Raw genomic sequence first — 17235 nt, forward strand, 5'->3', positions numbered from 1 at the left:
GGATACTGGTCACTGTTCTGTGACCGGTCTGTAGGGAAATGTCAGGGGGCATCAGCTAGGCAGCCCCGAACAGAATCACCTCGTGCCAAGCATGCGTTCTAAGCAAGACAGAGAGACCCAGGCCAAGCGTGACAAATGCCATCCTTGTACTGGGGTGGAAGGGGAAAGTGAATTCTATGGTGGGGGACATGGGCTCCTTACACTGTTAGAATCCCTCCGCAGTCCCTCCTGGGCCTGTGAGCAGCAGGGAGCAGCTGCAGAAACAGGGCAGAATGACGGGAACCTGGGACAATGGGGAGGATGTATTAAGGCAGCGTGGGCTGTGCATGTGTAAATGTGTGCACGTGTGTGCATGTGTGTGCATTATGCGTGCATGCATGCGATGTGCACTAATTTAGAGACGTCGTGGTAAGTGTGCTGCCTCCCAAGCAGGGGGGTGTGAGGAGGAGGTGTCCTGATGAGCGGGGCCATTCCTGACATCCGTTTCCAACACCCTGGAGAGACGCCCGTTCATTTTCCACAGCGGGTCCCTCCCCACCTCATGAGTTACTGCTCTATCACCATCCTTCAGCGCTGAAATCGAGTGATATGTGATAGGTCTCTAGAGCGGAATCTCCTTGGAGCTGCCCTCTGTCTCTGAGATGCCAGAATAAGAAATCAGACTATTATTTACCGGGAATCTTCACATGCATGAATTTAATCTAATACTGGTGTTCTGGAAAATGTATCTAGAGGCCCTTGGGTATACTTTTAATTTAACAAAAAAACCCACTATTATAGCCTTTCTTAATATTCTCTAAAGTAACTAAATAAATTTGTTTTTCCTCCTTGAATATCTCCATGTAAATCAATCTTTCTTGCCTCCTCCACCCTCATTTATTGTTTTCATTTCTCATCTGTGAAAATTTTCAATTTGTTTCCTTGTTGCTCTAGGAAACAAATATCAAACAGACCCTAACAGAGCCTGGCTGTGTGTGTGCAGCTTCGGAGGTGGGAGATCGAGGTGCTGTTCGGTGGATTCATGCAGGTTAGACAGAGACGTGGCAAAGCACAGGCCGGGGTAGGACCCTTCTATCCCGGGCCCTCTGCTGGGCAACAGAGTCCCAGGGTGGCTGTGGCAGGGAATAATTTTGTTGCCAATCTCAAAGACCCAGGATGTAACCTCAAACGTGCATATTCTTTTAAGAACTCATGAGAAATCTGTCGCCCATGACTGTGTTACATCTTTCTGAAGCTAGGTTCTCTTTTAGTGAATAGGAGCTTCTTGTGCAAAGAGTTCAGTGACTTTACAATCTGCCACCTGGAGCCTGTCACCTGGGTGAGCTACAGTGACTGACCTCCCCACTCAGATCCACAACCGATGCCTCACCCGCCTCGCTTCTCCTTGGCCATTTTTGGAAGAACCAGCGTCAGCGAAAAATGGCTGCAATCCCCTTGATTCACACGCCTTGCACGTATGGTCCCCAATTCTCTGTCATTCTTTGCTGTTTGGTCTTGAAAACTCTCATCCACAGGATAACTTCAGGACTATGCTTTACTTATAGACTCCAGATCCATAAAAATGTAGATAGTCTCAAGAGGTTTTGTGAGTTTTTGTTGTGTTTTTGTTTTCTTTTTAGGATTATCTTATATTATTTTGAGGGGTTCAGAAATATAATGTAAGGGAATATCCCACCAAATATACAGACACCCTGGAACTTCTCCGTCCTGCTAACAGTTCTGGAGACAGATGCCTGGAGCCCCAATGTCCAGGAGCAAGAGCCTGTGGAGATCTAGTCTTTCCCCACCTGCTCAGCCTCTGTCTCTGTCACTGCATTCTTAATGTGCACTGAGCTATTTATTTCCATTCCTGGAAAACCATGCTGCTTCTGTCTCCATGCCTTGACACAGGCTGTCCCCTTGGTTTGGCATTACCCTTATTGCCATTAAGTTGAAGACCTTGAATCTAGCTTCTCCATGAAGCCCCAGTCCAGATTCTTTGATATTACATAAGTCACCCCTTAAACTGTAACCTCACAGACCTCTGCTTACATCTTTAATAGTTCTTAGAATTTGCTATAATTTTTTTTTTATGTGCCCATTTATCTGTCTAGATACTAGTTCTTCCACAGCAGATACCAAATCTTTCTTCTTACAATTAGCAGCCTCGCTTACCTGGCCACAGTAGGTAATGGAGAGAATATGTGTGAAAAACATGAACAAGGGAGAGAATAAATGGTGTGTACTGGTAAGAGGATTTCTATGAACAACCCAGGGTATGTGCACACATGCACACACCACACAGCCCCACGGGCGGGTCCAGGTAAACCGAGCACGAGGCAGAGGCTGGATGAAGGTGTAACCCCTCTGCCGCACAGAATCATCCATCTGTAATTTTTCGTGTTAGTGTCCCTGATCAACTTCCTCCCGTGTCTGAAAGTCATGAATGCTTATTGCTACCTGTCTCCAGGTACATTAACCTAGGTCTTTCCCAAAGGCATTCCTTCGAACTATTAGTGGCCTAGGATCCGCCTGCTCTACTTCAAAAGAATGCTCAGCCGTTTTAATGTATGCAGGACGAGGCTACTAAGTGCAAACATAAATACTCCCATGTGATGCTCACCTGCACCTTCTGGAACATTAAATAAAACACTCAGAAAAATGAGGCCGACCCCTGATTTTCCCATAATGCCCCAATACGTATCATTAGTTGGCCATCTGCCAGGCAGTTACCAATTCAGGTGACAATCTTCACCTTCAAGTCAATTTAGATTAATTTTGTAAGAATCATTTAGGGAAGCGTGGCATCGGATCTCGGATTTAAATAAAGATGTACGACATCTTCCACTTTTCATTTATCTTGTCATTTTTATGAGGAAAATGCAGTCATCTGTCTGGCACTATTTTATACACATATAAACTCATGCTGCTTATCACTCCTGGTTCCATTATTCTCAAGATAGTCACTTCTTCCCCCCCCTTCTAACAGTTGCTCCATTATTTTATTAGTGTCCAAAATGAGACCTCGTAGACAGTGATGATCAGAGAATAATGGAAATTAGAGATGGAAATGACAGATTAGGTCTCCTTGTCTGTTTCCTGGGGCTAATGTTCCTGTCAGTCAGTAACTCAGTGCTTTAGCCTGTCTGATTTTAAATGACACTAACGTGGGGCCTCCACCGTTCCCTGGAGGCTCCTGTCTGCATCCTAAGACTGTCTCTACACACGGCCAGAGGGAACGACGAGGCCCGGTGCAATTACCAAGTGAAGTCAGGCCCGTCGTCGCATGATCTGTCTATCAGGCAGGGGATGTGGAGGCCTGAGCCATTAGCCACCAAATCCAATCACCGCGGAGAGCCAGCGTGGTGGATCACTCAGGGCAAGAGGCGAAATGATATTTTGTCATTGTTTCCTTCAGCAAGAAGTTTGCAGGCTAAGAGATAGCCGGTTATCCATCACCCTTTACAATATTTTTACTCAACAAGAATCATCGCCAGCCGAGATCCTCAGCCCTCATCCAAGCAAAGAGCCTGGCTCCCCAGAAACTACGCGACTATTTCAGGGGGCAGAGAGCAAGGGACCCTCTTACTCAGACCCTAAGTGACATCTGCGAGCCGGGTCCTCTGCCCTCCCGGCCGATCCTTTCTACAAGCAGCCAGCTCCTCGGCATCGACCCTCCTGCCCACATTATTTCGCGGGCTGCCTCTCTGACGCCACCTCCGGCTCAGCGGGAACGAGCAAGCCTTCATCTTCGCTAACAGAAGAATTGCAGGGCACCCGACTTCCCCGCGTTTCCTGACCCGTGACTCCGGCTTCCTTCCTCTACCTTCACTCTCCACTGTCCCTGCCCCTCCGCCCCCACCCGTTCCAGAACATCGGCCCTCTCCTAATGTCTACGGGCATCTGTCATGCCCGGACTTAGTCATCAGCTGGCCAAGTTCTGCGAGTTGAGTTCTCTCCCTTCGTCATCAATCACTCCCCTGGGCTCTTCAATCATTTTTATTGCTCTTCTCCAAACTCTCACCCATTTGTCTCCATATTTATCGCTCTGCGAGTCCAGAACTACATTCAATATTCTAGGCTGGGTCCCATCAGAAGCACGCCGTGGGGGCCGAGTCCCCACGACAAGGAGCGAAAGGCCGGTGGCTCCCTCTTCCACCGTGTCAGGCCGCACCCACGTCCCTAGTCCGCACTCAGCAAGCACTCTCAGGTGGCTTCTGCCTTGATTTCTAGTTTTCCCTGTCCCACTGACTGTGATTACGAGTTGGTGTTTATGGAGCCCTTTCTCCTTCCCTTCTCCTCCGCAGCCCAGCCAACGCAGGCAGCAAGCTCTCGGCACCCAAAACAAAGCACAGAGGTGTTTGACACAGCGACAGAAGATGGCAGTGGCGATCGCTGCGCTACAACATGAATGCACGGGACGCCATTGAGTTGTACACTTAAAAATGGTTAAAATGATATAATTGATACTATGCACATCACACAAAAAATTCATAGACCAAAAAGGAAAAAAATAAAGCAGCAATTAGATAAGGTAACTTTTTAAATCCCAGACACACATGCTTAGGGGAAAGCAAAGGTCTCACAGAGAATTGGTAATTGAGGATCAGGCAAAAAAAAAAAAAATATATATATATATATATATATATATATACTCTTACTCAACACCAAGCACACCCTGAGTGTTTGCAATTCACCCCTGCTGACAGTCCCCGTGAAAGCAAGTTTCCACTCATGTGAGTCTCACAAAGCCTGGCATCCCTGGGAGAGCTGCACGGGAGCCTGCATGGCTCCACAGCCACGTTCTGCCAGTGGCGTCCCCGTGGCGGGCAGTGCCGCGACTCGGAAGAGAGGGACAGCTTGGCTTTCCCACCCCAGCTGGAGGGCTGCGAGGCAGAGGCGTCATCTCTGCACTCGTCAGCGGAGGAAAAGCTGAAAGGGACGTCACTGGGATGGTATACATATGGAAATGCACCGTGACATTCTCCCCATGCGCCGTGCAGGACGTAACCACCCTTCAGCTCTGTCTCCCTACACGTGGTGGCTGCACGTCAGGCCTGTGTGACAGAGTGATGACATCTGGGGACTGGCAGCGGTGCCATCCCCTCACTTACCCCTGGTTGGTCCCCCATTCATTCCGAATGCAAAGATGCTTGTGTACTGGATCCTTCATGTAGCCTTCATAGCACAGGCATTCCCCTTAGAGGCAGCGTAAGGAGGGAGAGAAAGAAACACGAAGGAATTCGTTAACGTGTCTGTGTTGGGGACAAGGAATACAAAACACTGAACCTCGGACTCTAACAGCGGCACGGATGTCACCGTAAGTCCGTGACGTCATCCGTTCCCCCCTCCACCACCCACATGAACGAACACATCACCCATCCCTCCACTTCCACTGAGTGATAAAGCTCACCACCGGGGAAACCTAACATTTACAAAGCACCTGCTATGTGTGCCCTGTAAACACAAAGCCCAAGGACTCTTTGAGCAGAGGGATTTTTTCATCTTTATTTCCTGAGTGCCCAGTATACTGCAAGGCACACATTAGGTGATCAGTAAGTGTTTGAAGAATGCACAAGTGAGTTATTTCTTCAAATATTTCCAAGAATCTTGAAAAGTAGGTATTATTGGCTATGCTATGCAGATGGGGGAAACTGAGGCTCAGAAGGGGCCTGGAGACAGCTTGTAAATGGCAGTTAATACTTCAATCTATGTCTGTCTGACTCTAGACCTTTCTTCCCATCATGCCATGCTGCCAGCCCACAGAACAACTACGATAGAGGAGGCCACTTAAACTAATTATGGTTTTATAGGAACTCTGGTTTTTAGTTTTTAAGTGAAAAAAGCTAATTATTTTGGCCACTAAACAGAAGGATCACTCATAAGTCTATATTTGTTTAGGATATTACTATGCTTCATTGCCATTAGTTACTCCATTAGTATCCCAAGAGGCCCACAGCAACTCTGAAACTGTATGAAAAACTGTATATGCATGTGTGTGTATCTTCCCGCCAAAGGCTTCATAACATTCATCCGATTTACAAATACATCCAAGAGCCCCACAAGATTAAGAACCATTGCTCTACTTAGGCCTGATCTTGAAGGAAATTGTTGCTGCTCCCTTGTTTTAATAATTCCTTATGCGACGCTATGAATCCCTACACTATTGAGTCCAGTTCCACTGAAGTACTCTTGTTAACTCTTTTACGGGCTGGTTACTTCATTTGTAGGGTGTGACTTCCTGAAATTTGTAAAAAACGAAGGTGCCGTGCCCTAAGGAGACAAGGGGCACATGGTTTCTCTATCGCCCTTACAAGAGACACTTAACAAGGATATTAATAGAATAATAGCTTTGAGTGCTATTTTCTCTTTCCAGTGACAAAAAGCAAGGCAAATGAAGTGTTGGGGAAAGGGGTTGAGTAGGCTCTGAGCAGGTTGTTTATGGGATCTTAGCTCAACCATTCATTTCAAGATTGACCTATAAGTCACTGTCCATCTGCTCCTCATTCCCAAATGACAGGCATTTTCTTCCCTGCACCTGCTCAAGGTGCTGAGGGGTGCAGTGAAGAGTCACTTCTTAGTTGGTGGGGGACCCACAGAGACTATGAGGTCAGTAACTTGGTCTCCTATATAGTAAATTCAGGCTCCCACATGGGCTACATCCACAACAGGCTCCAATCTACTGGCATCAGTGGTACTGAGTTGGATCTAGAAATGGTCAGGCAGCTATGAGTCGAACACAGGAAAACACAGCTTGAAATTAGATAGCTGATGATAACGCTTTCAGATGAAGGCTGTTTCTATAAATTCCAAAGAAAGCATGAACTCTAGGCTATACGCTACACAAGGGCAGAAACAAGGTTAGTTCCCCCCCTCCCCCGTATGAGTAGGCCTTTTATAAATACTGTGTAATGGGAAATAACTAAATTAATTAGTTTGCCCTAAATTTATAGATAACACCACTACCACCTCAGCCTAAGATGCAGATATCTAAGCCAGTCAGTGGGTCAAGGGCCCAGCTATGCTTGTTCCTGAAGGAGATCATTTCTCAACCGTCCTCGTGGACACTGGACATAAGATGATATTAAAAACAGGAAGAAACCACAGAGGTTGTCAACCCTATTACTCTACTCTGACTCTTAGAATGGCCTTGGTTGGTTGCCTTGCCTAGAATTAAGGACTGAGAAAAATGAGAGTCCTCCTTCCATGTTTGATACCTAGTTACCACAAAACATGTAAAAATAAGTGCAGTAACAACTCGGAGTTCAAGCAGAGCCTGATTTTCCTAATGATGCCAATTCCTGCCATTTGTAGGCATATTTCCCTTCCTCGAATTGCCTTCATAGTCATTATCTCCTTATGAGGTTTCCTTTACTCATTCCTATGTGGGGACTCACTGCTGGCAACAGATGAAGATTTTCTCCACATAATGTCATACACAGCTCAAAGGCAGAGCAATAGAGAAATTTTCAAACACATCAGGCTAGAGTTTGAGGATATCTGAAATCTGCCTCTCAAATGGTCTTCCTTTCCAGAACCCACCAAAACTTTCCTCTTCTGTATCCCTCCTCAGAACTGGTCTGGCCATATACTCTGAAGGGAGATCAGACTTGATGAGGAAAGTTGCTATGGAAACCCACTGCGAAATCTTGACTTTAAGAGAGTTTTCGTGCAGGCACAGGCTCCAGACTGTTAGCTGTGAATTTTAAAGACCCCACAAGGGTGTTGGATGCCCTCCTAAGCTAGAGGTGTTACAGTCTCGGCATCTGCTGTGACAGATGGTGGGGAGCACATGACGTGCTGACTCCGTGGCAGTGTTCATAGGATCCAATGGAAAGAGGTGTCACGGCCACGGAAAAGTGTCCAACCAGGATGGAGGCGCTCACAGGCAACCACATGGCCAGAGAGTAGAAGCCCACCAGGAGGTGATCGGTACACCGCCTGGAGATGGCTACCCAGATTTGTGCTTGGTACCCTGAAGGCAGACACAGCAAGGACCTTCTGTGATAGACAGTGCCTTCGTCATTTCCCACTTACAGTTGAGGACTGAGGCAGAGATCTCATGGAAGGCTTAAAGACAGACCTTGGAGCTAGGGCTCCTCAGGCATGACTGGGCTCACCACAAGTCCTCCGTGAGTTAAATACAGATCAAAACTGAAGGTTCTGAGTCACTTCTCTCCTTCAGGTGGCTAATGGCTTTCATGAAATGGAATTGGGTGTGCTTCACCTAAAAAGGGAAATCTTTGCAAGACATCTGGATTTGGGTAATATCTAATTGTCTGGCCTCCTTCCCTGTGGAGACATCAGGCAAAAGCCAGGCCCAGAGTCAAGAAACCCTGCGTGACTCTGGGAGGGCAGACAGAGGGCAATAATCCCGACATACATCCTGAAGGCAGGCATCTTAATTGAGCCACAAAAAGGAGTTTGGAGTGAACAGGCACTCCAGGTGACAGGAACAGAACGGAGGCTGTGCCACCTGGCCAAACTAGGTTCAGAAGCTAGAGAAAGCTAGGGAAAGAGAGGCGCTGTGTTCAGAGCACGGAGGGAGGAGGAGGGGTAAAGTGAGTCTGGAGAACTGGTCCAACGGCGCTCATCACATTTTACACATTTTTACATGGTTAGGACTGGGCTATGGAAAGTCTGGGACAAAAGAAATTTGGGGGAACATCTTGGGTGGTGATAAAAAATTGGTTTAGTTTGGAAGGCCTGCTCCTTGCAGATCCATAAACCTACACATCTTGACATGGGAATGAGGGTCCGTGGCCAGGATTGACGGGGGCTATGAAATCAAGCAGGTGTGTGAAGCCTCCACAGCTGCCCACATGGCGGAACTAAGGCCGGGAATGGAGTGCAGAGGAAAGTCACCGAAATCAGTTGGTGTGTGTCGCCATCAAAAACAATCAAACTAACATATAGCCACAACAAAACCCTTAGAAAGTACAGGAAAAGTCAACCTCTGGCTGGATCCAGTTGGGTACTAAGCCTTATAACCTTAGTGGTTTGCTGTTAGCCCAACTTGAGCGAAGACACACCTTAGGGCTCCAAACTTGGAAGCATCTGGAGAGAATGTCATTGTGCAATTGGCAAAGGGCTTCTAGGCATTGAGTTAGGAACTCTAGGTACATTGCATCCCCCGCCCAATAGCATGGTTGCTGGAATGGAAAAGGGACGCTGGAATGGAAGATGGATCAGCAAAGGTTCTCCCACAGACTCCAGAAACATCTTTACAAAGTCAATGTAACCACCCTTTACAAATTGGGTGGGGGCGAAAGGGTCACATAACAATACACTTTCTTTCTCTTTCCCTGGTATATTAGTTTTCCATAACTGCCGTAAAAATTACCACATACTTAGTGGTTTAAAACGACATAAATTCAGTATCTTATAGTTCTGTAGGTCAGAAGTCTGATGCGAGTCCCGCTGGGCTGAAATCAAGGGGTCTAAAGGGCATGTTCCTTTCTGGAGGCGTTAGGGGAAAATCCGTTTCCTTGCCTGTCCCACCCTCTAGAGGGCACCCACATTCCCTGGCTCCTGCCCCCTCCCTCCATCCTCAAGGTCAGTGATGGCTGGTGGGCTCCTGCTTATATCACATCACTCTGGCCTCCTCTTCTGCCTCCCTCTTCCAGTTTTAAGGACCCTTGTGATGATATTGGGTCCCCCTGGTTAATCCAGGATACTCTCATTATTTTAAAGCCAATTGTTTAGCAACCTTAATTCCATCTGCAACTTCAATTCATCTTTTCCATGTAACATATCATGTTCATGGAACCTGGGGGTAAGCACATGGACATCTCCGGGGGCATGTTATTCAGCCTACCACACCTGGTATTCAGACCACTGTGCAGGTCATGCTCAACTTTGGAACACTTTGGAAGGATGCCCAAGGAAAGCTCCGGGCACCAGAGGTGGCTCCTTTGCAGAAACTGAGCGTCTGTTTGTGTGTATGAAAAAGTATACATGTGCACTTGCACAGTACAACACATTCATATGGGTGGACTCCTCCACATGGCTGGGAAAGCACATGTCCCAACACTATGACATTTCCAAGTAAGTTAGCTGGAGGGCTGCAAAAATAACGTCAACTTGACTCACAGCCAATTCCCACACTCGGCGCTTCGGAGAAAGGCTCTAGGATGGAGTGTGGGAGGCGATAAAATTTCTTACTGATGAGCACGTGGGATGACCACATCCTTCCACGTGCCGAGAGAAGCAAGGCGGGAAGAGGGAGGGTTTCTAATTCCAGCATTAATGAAAATAAAAGTCTCTATGCCATCATTTCTCAGCTGCTACCCCAAATGAAGGTGCTGTGCTTCAGTTCTGTTGTGGGGTTTGACTTCTTACTTTTAGTCTTCCTCTAAGGCTTTCCAGTTGGAAATTCATTAATTGTCATGGAGACTGGGAAGCCATTAGCAGAGGAGGGGCTTCCCAAAGTCAGTTTCAGCAAGGACTGGAAATGGGACATCTGGGAGGGACTGAAGATGGGATGGCAGCCTCACCATGGACAATCGGCTCCCTGAGCTCCTGGCTAAGGAAACAGTGATGATCAGTAACGGTGGTTACTTATGTAGTTTTGAATGACACACTTGTTGGATCTGACATGCCTGGGGAAATTAAGCGACCCTTTATAACCCCACCTCTGCTCTGATTTCATGATGGATAGAACACAGACTCTGCCAAGGGTTGCTGTGGGACTTTGGGCAAGTCATGTGCCTTCCTGGGGAATTCAAATATTGATCTGAAGTAAGGAGGCAGTTCATCTCTGAGGTTCCTCCAAGGTACAAACACCGATCCCTTCTTTCCACATGTAATTAAAAGTGCTTCCTGTTCTTGGAAACCTCAGCAGAAGCTTCCAAGGCCCTCTGGAGATCAATGCTTCCCCCGGATGTGAGTTTAACAACTGAGACTGTCCCTGGGTCTCATCATTCAAGTCAGCGGGGGAAGGGGCAGAGACTGGCTCAGTTGCACAGAGAGGCCCCACCTCTGAGATGAGCTCTTGTTTCTTTCTCCCAAGCACACTGGGTTTGGGCCTGGTGCACAGCCCATCTGTTTGGTTTGGTGTTTGCCTGACAGCGTGGGAAGAGCAGCAAGTAAGCACAGCCTTAGACATCAGATGTTCAAAATGCTGTACTCTCTCCTCCATATGGGGGCCTGGAATCTCTGCGACGGGCCCACGTGAAAACTTTTAGACCCAAGAATGTGAACTTTAGATGTTGCAATGACCTGTTGCTCCCCCCAAGAGACAGAATAATGGACTATAACAGAAGCAAGGACTCGACCTCCATCCCAGCACCTAAAATAGATTCATCTACGTGCGTGTACGTGTGTGTGTGTGTGTGTGTGTGTGTGTAGGAGGGGCTGTATGTGAGGTACAGAGAGCTGGAGGAGTTGGCCCCTGACTCCAGCAATATTTCACTTGAGGGTCTTAGATGTCACTATATCTCCTTCCTTGTTCTAAGGCATCACGCTACTTCTCTGGGAAGACTCTCTCTGCGGTGCCAAATCTACTGGAAACAGATCTTTCTAGGGATGTCTGTAGACGCCCCCTTCCACAGTGAAATGCAAAGCCACCTGGAATGAGGGACCCATACTGTCTGACATCTTGGCACTCGAGAGGTGCCGAGTGTCCCTGTGTATGGCGTGTCTGAATGTGGACACTCTCAGAGAAGCCCCAGCCCCACTTGATAATGCAACGGCCTGAAAGGTGTCTATGCCCTTTGGCCCTGTGTCCCTCTTTGAAGATTTATCGGGAGAAAATAACTTCAGCTGTGTCCTGCGTTTCTGTGGAAAGACATTCACTTTGGTAGTATTTATAGAAATTAAGAACTGAAAGCAGTCTAAATTTTCAAATAGTAAGAGAATTATTTAAATGAGCTATACCATACACACGCAGTAGAATACCAACGGCCACTAACAGCGTATTACTGAGGATTATTTAATGTTCTGGAAAACTCTCCTGATAGCATAAATGAAACAGGATCAAGAAAAAGCTACTGAACTTGGTGACCCGCAGGCCTTTAAACGCCGTGCACCGATAAAGGATGGAAGGGAGGAGACAAACATTTTTTAATGGCTTCTGCAGGAGCCAGAATTATAGATGATCATCATTTTCTTCTATAAGCTTTTCCAGATTTTCCCAATTTTCTACAACAAATGTGCATAAAAAGTCTAGCCCCCATAGCTGACATGGCAGCTGGATAGCGAATGAGCTATGGGGGTCATCCAAAACTGACCTGTCTGGCGAACGGCTACAATTAGGAGGCTCCCCAGGCTTCTGCCAAAAGATGGCCTGCCTTTGAAGCCATCATGCTCAGGGCCCACCCATGCTGCCAGCTCGCACGGTCTAGGCTCCCAACAGCATTGGGACAACCCAGAGGGACTGCCTGGGTTTCGAGGGGGTGATTGCAAGAGGCATGATCTCTGACAGTTACCCGCTGCCCGGCGCTCCCGCCTACCAGTTTCGGGGTCGCATTGGTGTTCGCAGGGGTCCAGGAGCCGCCGGGCACAGAGGTCCATGGCCCAGGGCCCACTGGAGTTCTGCTGAGAGAAGAGGACCACTTGGGCAGGGTTCAGCCAGTCACTGGCATCTAGCTGACTCCCCTCCAGCAAGATGAAGCGGCTCCCTGCAGGGGAAAAGAGACGAGGCATGCCCCTCAGTGCACACTACACACCAACACACACACACACACACACACACACACACAAACAAACATATAAAAAACCCACATATACACATTCTCTCTGCAGATTACCTCCAATCCAAGGCCATTCCTCCTACTAGTCCTGGGCCATCATGAGCCCCCAGGAAAAGTGCCAGCAGATGGAGGCTCGGCCATCCCTTCAAACTCCCACCACCTTGCTCCCTGCTACCTTGCCCCATCTCAAGCCTTCCAGGGTGGGTCTAAAGGACAGAGGGGCAGAACAGCTCTGGGATGACCATGGCACTGCTCCATCAGACCTGGCCACAGGCCCTGGCACTCATCCAAGGACAAGGACCTGCTGCCTATCTTCACTTGCCATTGAAGAGCAGGCCCTCTGACAGCATGGACAGTCCCTACTTCCTTTCAGCCTACAACAGCCAAGAAAACAGACTCCAGCAAGTCACTTAGGTGCTCTGGGTATAATTTGGGGGCTCTCAGGATCTGTATTACTCCTTCATCACATTGGGGCCCCCTGGATTAAAGTAAATTACTGCTATGGAGTTCTATGCTTACAATAAGGTACTACAATTAGGAATTTCTCACCAGGGCATGCCAAACTGAGGCACGGCTGATTCTGAATCACCTCAGCCACTCGACTCGGCTTCTCCCCTCCCAGAGGCTACGAGACTCTCAGTGGCTACCTACCTGCATCTGGGATGCTCTGCATTTCTCTATAAACATAGGGTCTTACTGATAAACAGCAGAGATGGGAAACAGAGTGGGCCTAGAGAAGAAGGGATCAGTCCAGTTTTTTAACCTGCTTTTCGATTTCATGTGTGGACAATCCTTGTCCTAGCCTCATTTATCTATGTTTTTTTTCCTCTCACCTATAGTCACAGGTAAGCGTGACCCCTGGCTTCTCTAGATCCTCTCGCCCAACCCGAAACCTTCCTCACTGGGAGGGAAGTTGCATTCAGAAGTGGGCTCACCATCAGCGATCAGGTGCTCGGGGACGTGCAGGGTGATTTTGACGACGAGAGGGCAGCTGACATGCGAGGAGCACACCAGGCCGATCACACAGCTGCTGACGCTGATCAACATCAAGGTGGTCTTATTCACGGGACTTCGGGGAGAGCCCACTGAAAGCAAGACACAGGCAAAAGGTGTGGCGGTAAAAATCTTTCCGTGAAAGGCCTACTTGGTCTTCTCCTGCCCAGCCCAGCCCAGCCAACAGAGGAGGCAGCCGGCAAAGGCAGGCAGCAAATGTGTGCAGCGACGCGACCTCAGTGACATTCGTTCTCAGGGAACACCGCGTCATCGGTTGGAGTCAGGGCGGACTTGGCTTGCTGGTGGCCCTCAGCGTCAACAATGGCCAGTGGTGTGCAGTCATCTGCAGTCTCCCTGAGCCAGGCTCCCAAGAGAATTGATAAAGGAGGGAGTTCTCCCTGTCTGCTCCTGGCTGAGCTCCAACCTCCTGCCCTAGGGTGGCAGGACTCTGCTTAAATCCCTGCACTTCCCACAGCTGTCCACAGGGGGCGCTTTCCCAAACCAGCTCCACTTCCCAAGCTTGAGGAGCTTGCACCTCCTGGGTGGGTGGGAGTCCCTGCTCTGTAGGGTCTGGAAGGAGGGAACTGGGGGGAGTTTGCTCTGTATGAGTAGAGGATGCCATCCACCAGAAGGCTCTCCGCAGTCACTGGGGTAAGGTCCTAAGGGGAAGCTTAGTGAGAAAAGAGCAGAAACACTCCCAGGCAGCTGGGGACAGGGATGGGGAAGGAGGGTCCTGGTGTGCTTTCTGTTTGTTTTTGGTTCTGGCAGAGATGGTTTCACATAAAGGCAGAACAGATGTGGGAAAGGAGGAAAGCAAGGCGAGTTGCCAACAAAACGGGTGGGTCCTTTGGAACTTTCTTGTGGTCTGTGTTAATATTTATTACTGATAGAAATAAAAGGCTTCTATTATGTCTGACGGTGTACTGTTTTACATACTTTTTGAAATTTTGAATACATACTCCTTTACAATAAATCTATGCGTGCACAGTCGCTACCCACCTTACAGGCAGGAAGAACAGGTCTCGAAGAGATTAACCTCATAGTGACAGGTAACACTGACAAAGTATAATCAGGGGTTAGGCACCAGGGCCCAGGGTCTCATGGTTCATATTTGATGATGACCACATCTCATGAGGCAGTGTCACCGGAGGAACAGTGAGTTGGAGAGGCTACAGGGCAGGTCCAGGGTCAAGGGACTACTGAGTGGAGCCTGGATCAAAGCACAGGTCCAGCCAAGGTTACAGCCCTGGCAACAGCCCAGTCTTTGGGTCCATGGCTGCACCATCCATTATAGGAGCAGGTTCCCTGAGCGGGTGTGTTGGCAGGGGCTTGGGGGGCAGAGACTCCGGGGTGGAAGGCAGCCTCTGGATCCTCTGTCCCTGGCTACCTGGAGATACTCTGCTCCTGTTAGTATCCTTCGAGCACAGAGTCTATCTCCCTACACTTATAAATTCTGACTCCAGCCCAGCCCAGGCCTGAGCAGCAGAACTCCCACCAGAATGTTCCTCAGGCACGCAAATGCAAATCCCAAACTGGACTCTCCGCCTTCCTTCACACCTGCTCCCCTTCCTGCTTCCACTGCCCAGCGAATGGCACTGTCATCTACTTGGTTTCTCAAGTCCCAATACTCCCTCATGTCCAACTCCTCCCCACCCTCCCCACCTCCAACTGCCACTGAACCATTTTTCATTTTGTGTCCACGCAGTCCCTCAGCTCCATTCTCTCCCTCCCTATTTACGTTTATCATTCCACACCCAGATGATGGCAATAGTTAGCCACCCAGCCTCTCTGCCTCAACTTCCCCCGCCTTCACCTACCTACCACACTGGCCCAGAGGGCTGGATCCTCCGCCAAGCAGAGAGGACCAGGGCGATGTCCTTTAAAGCCTTCAATGGCTCCAGCTGGAGCCTCAGGTCCCAGTCCTACAGTCAAGGTCATGTGCTTCCTCCTGACCTTCCAGCCCCTGCTAAGCAAACCACAGACCTGCACCACAAGCCTCATTCTAGTCAGCTATTTGCTGCTCTCTGACTAGACCGCTATCATTTAAGTCTGTGACTTTGCACATGTCATTTCTTCCTCCACAGAATGCCATTTCGTCACCTTGTCAGCCCGGTATACACCTGCTCCTCAAGTCTCAGCTCCAACAACAGCTCCCTGTAAACACTTCCCTGAAACATTTAACAAATTCTCACTCCTTCCTTGCTGTTCCTCCAGCCCTCCATGCGCCCTGCTGTTACAGCTCTTATCACACGGTGTTATCACTGCCACGGGCACTTGCCACTGCTCTCGTGTGATGGCAGGAACTGGCCACCCATCTTCTTGTCTCTCTAGTTCTTCTGCTTCATCAACCATCACTCAGTATCTCCACCTGCTTTCGAAATCTGCAGTCGCTCCCTACGACCTCCGGAGCCAAGTGCAGGCTCGGTAACAGCATGTGTGTGGTCCTTCGTTAGCCAGCCCGCTCCCAGCCCCATCCTGCTGTTTATTCAGATTGTGGGTTAAGTTGCCATATTGAAAGACTTTTTTAAAAATGTGTTTTTATTGATTTGAGAGAGTGAGAGAAGAGAGAGAGGAAAGAAGGAGAGAGGAGAGAAGGAGAGAGAGAAATAGAGAGAAACACTGATGTGAGAAACATCAATCAGCTGCCTCCTGCTCGACCCCTACCGGGGATGAAGCCTGTAACCCAGGCATGTGCCCTGACCAGGAATCGAACCAGCAACCTTTTGGAGCACAGACTGATACTCAAGCAACTAAGCCACACTGGCCAGGGCTGAAGTACTTTTACTTGCTTGAAAATATCCTGTTCTTTTGTGCTTTTAGGGCATTTTATATGTCATTTTCCTCTACTGGAATGCCCTTAGCCTAGATTCTCCTCTTTCAATAAATTCTTTGTATTGTACATAACCCAGGTGCAATTATTTTTCTTTTTTTCTTTTTTTGCCTCCAATTGCTGCCAGGTAGAATGAACTGTTCTTGCTTCTGAGTACTCATTTTCCTTTATTTATATTATTAAATTAAGACTTATCACTATGCCACGTTTTCATGTTTCTACCACCCATCACAAAGCCTGACCCATGGCAGGTAGGTTATGAAATTTCTTGCTGCTGGCCTGATTGATGTATCCAGTTCAATTCAACAAACACTTCCAAGCATCCATCACAGGCAAAATCCTCCACAAGGCACTTTGGAAAAATAAATTAGACATGCCCATCCCTAAGAAGCTGACCGTCTAGTTAACAGCAGTAGTTGACATACTAGGAGAGCTTAGTATTTAAAAGAAATAGTTTTCTGCTGCAGAGAAACTCACTCTAATTCATTACTATGGATTTTCTTAAACAGGATTCTATTAAAGCAGAGCACACCCTGCTTGGTATGGCCTGGGCTGATGAGCCTCGGTTGACTATTTCCTGTATATGAACATGTAATGAGGACCAGAGGGCCCGCATTCTCACCCCAGGGATACTGGGGCATCAGACACTGCCCAGAGCCCCATCGATCTCTCAAGAAAATGGTAGGAAGAAGTTTTGTATTGATCACCGCAAAGCCTACAGAACCTGGAAGTGAGGAATTA

The 17235-nt window shown here is 48.2% G+C and overlaps 1 protein-coding gene across 2 annotated transcripts in view; it reads right to left on the minus strand.

Moving 5' to 3' along the window:
* The window catches only part of ASTN1 (astrotactin 1), a 237910-nt gene that overhangs the window by 107347 nt on the left and 113328 nt on the right, over positions 1-17235 (minus strand). Inside the window, exons 6-8 of one of the 2 annotated variants that reach the window (XM_016205049.2) lie at positions 13607-13756; positions 12432-12599; positions 5094-5178 (exon numbers count right to left, since the gene is read on the minus strand). In XM_016205049.2, coding sequence (XP_016060535.2) covers positions 5094-5178; positions 12432-12599; positions 13607-13756 — 403 coding nt within the window. Of the gene's footprint in view, positions 1-5093; positions 5179-12407; positions 12600-13606; positions 13757-17235 lie in introns of both variants that reach the window. The other variant, XM_016205048.2, reaches the window with a different exon arrangement.

Source organism: Miniopterus natalensis, chromosome 19 (assembly GCF_054644295.1).
Source record: "Miniopterus natalensis isolate mMinNat1 chromosome 19, mMinNat1.hap1, whole genome shotgun sequence".
NCBI classification, from domain to species: domain Eukaryota; kingdom Metazoa; phylum Chordata; class Mammalia; order Chiroptera; family Miniopteridae; genus Miniopterus; species Miniopterus natalensis.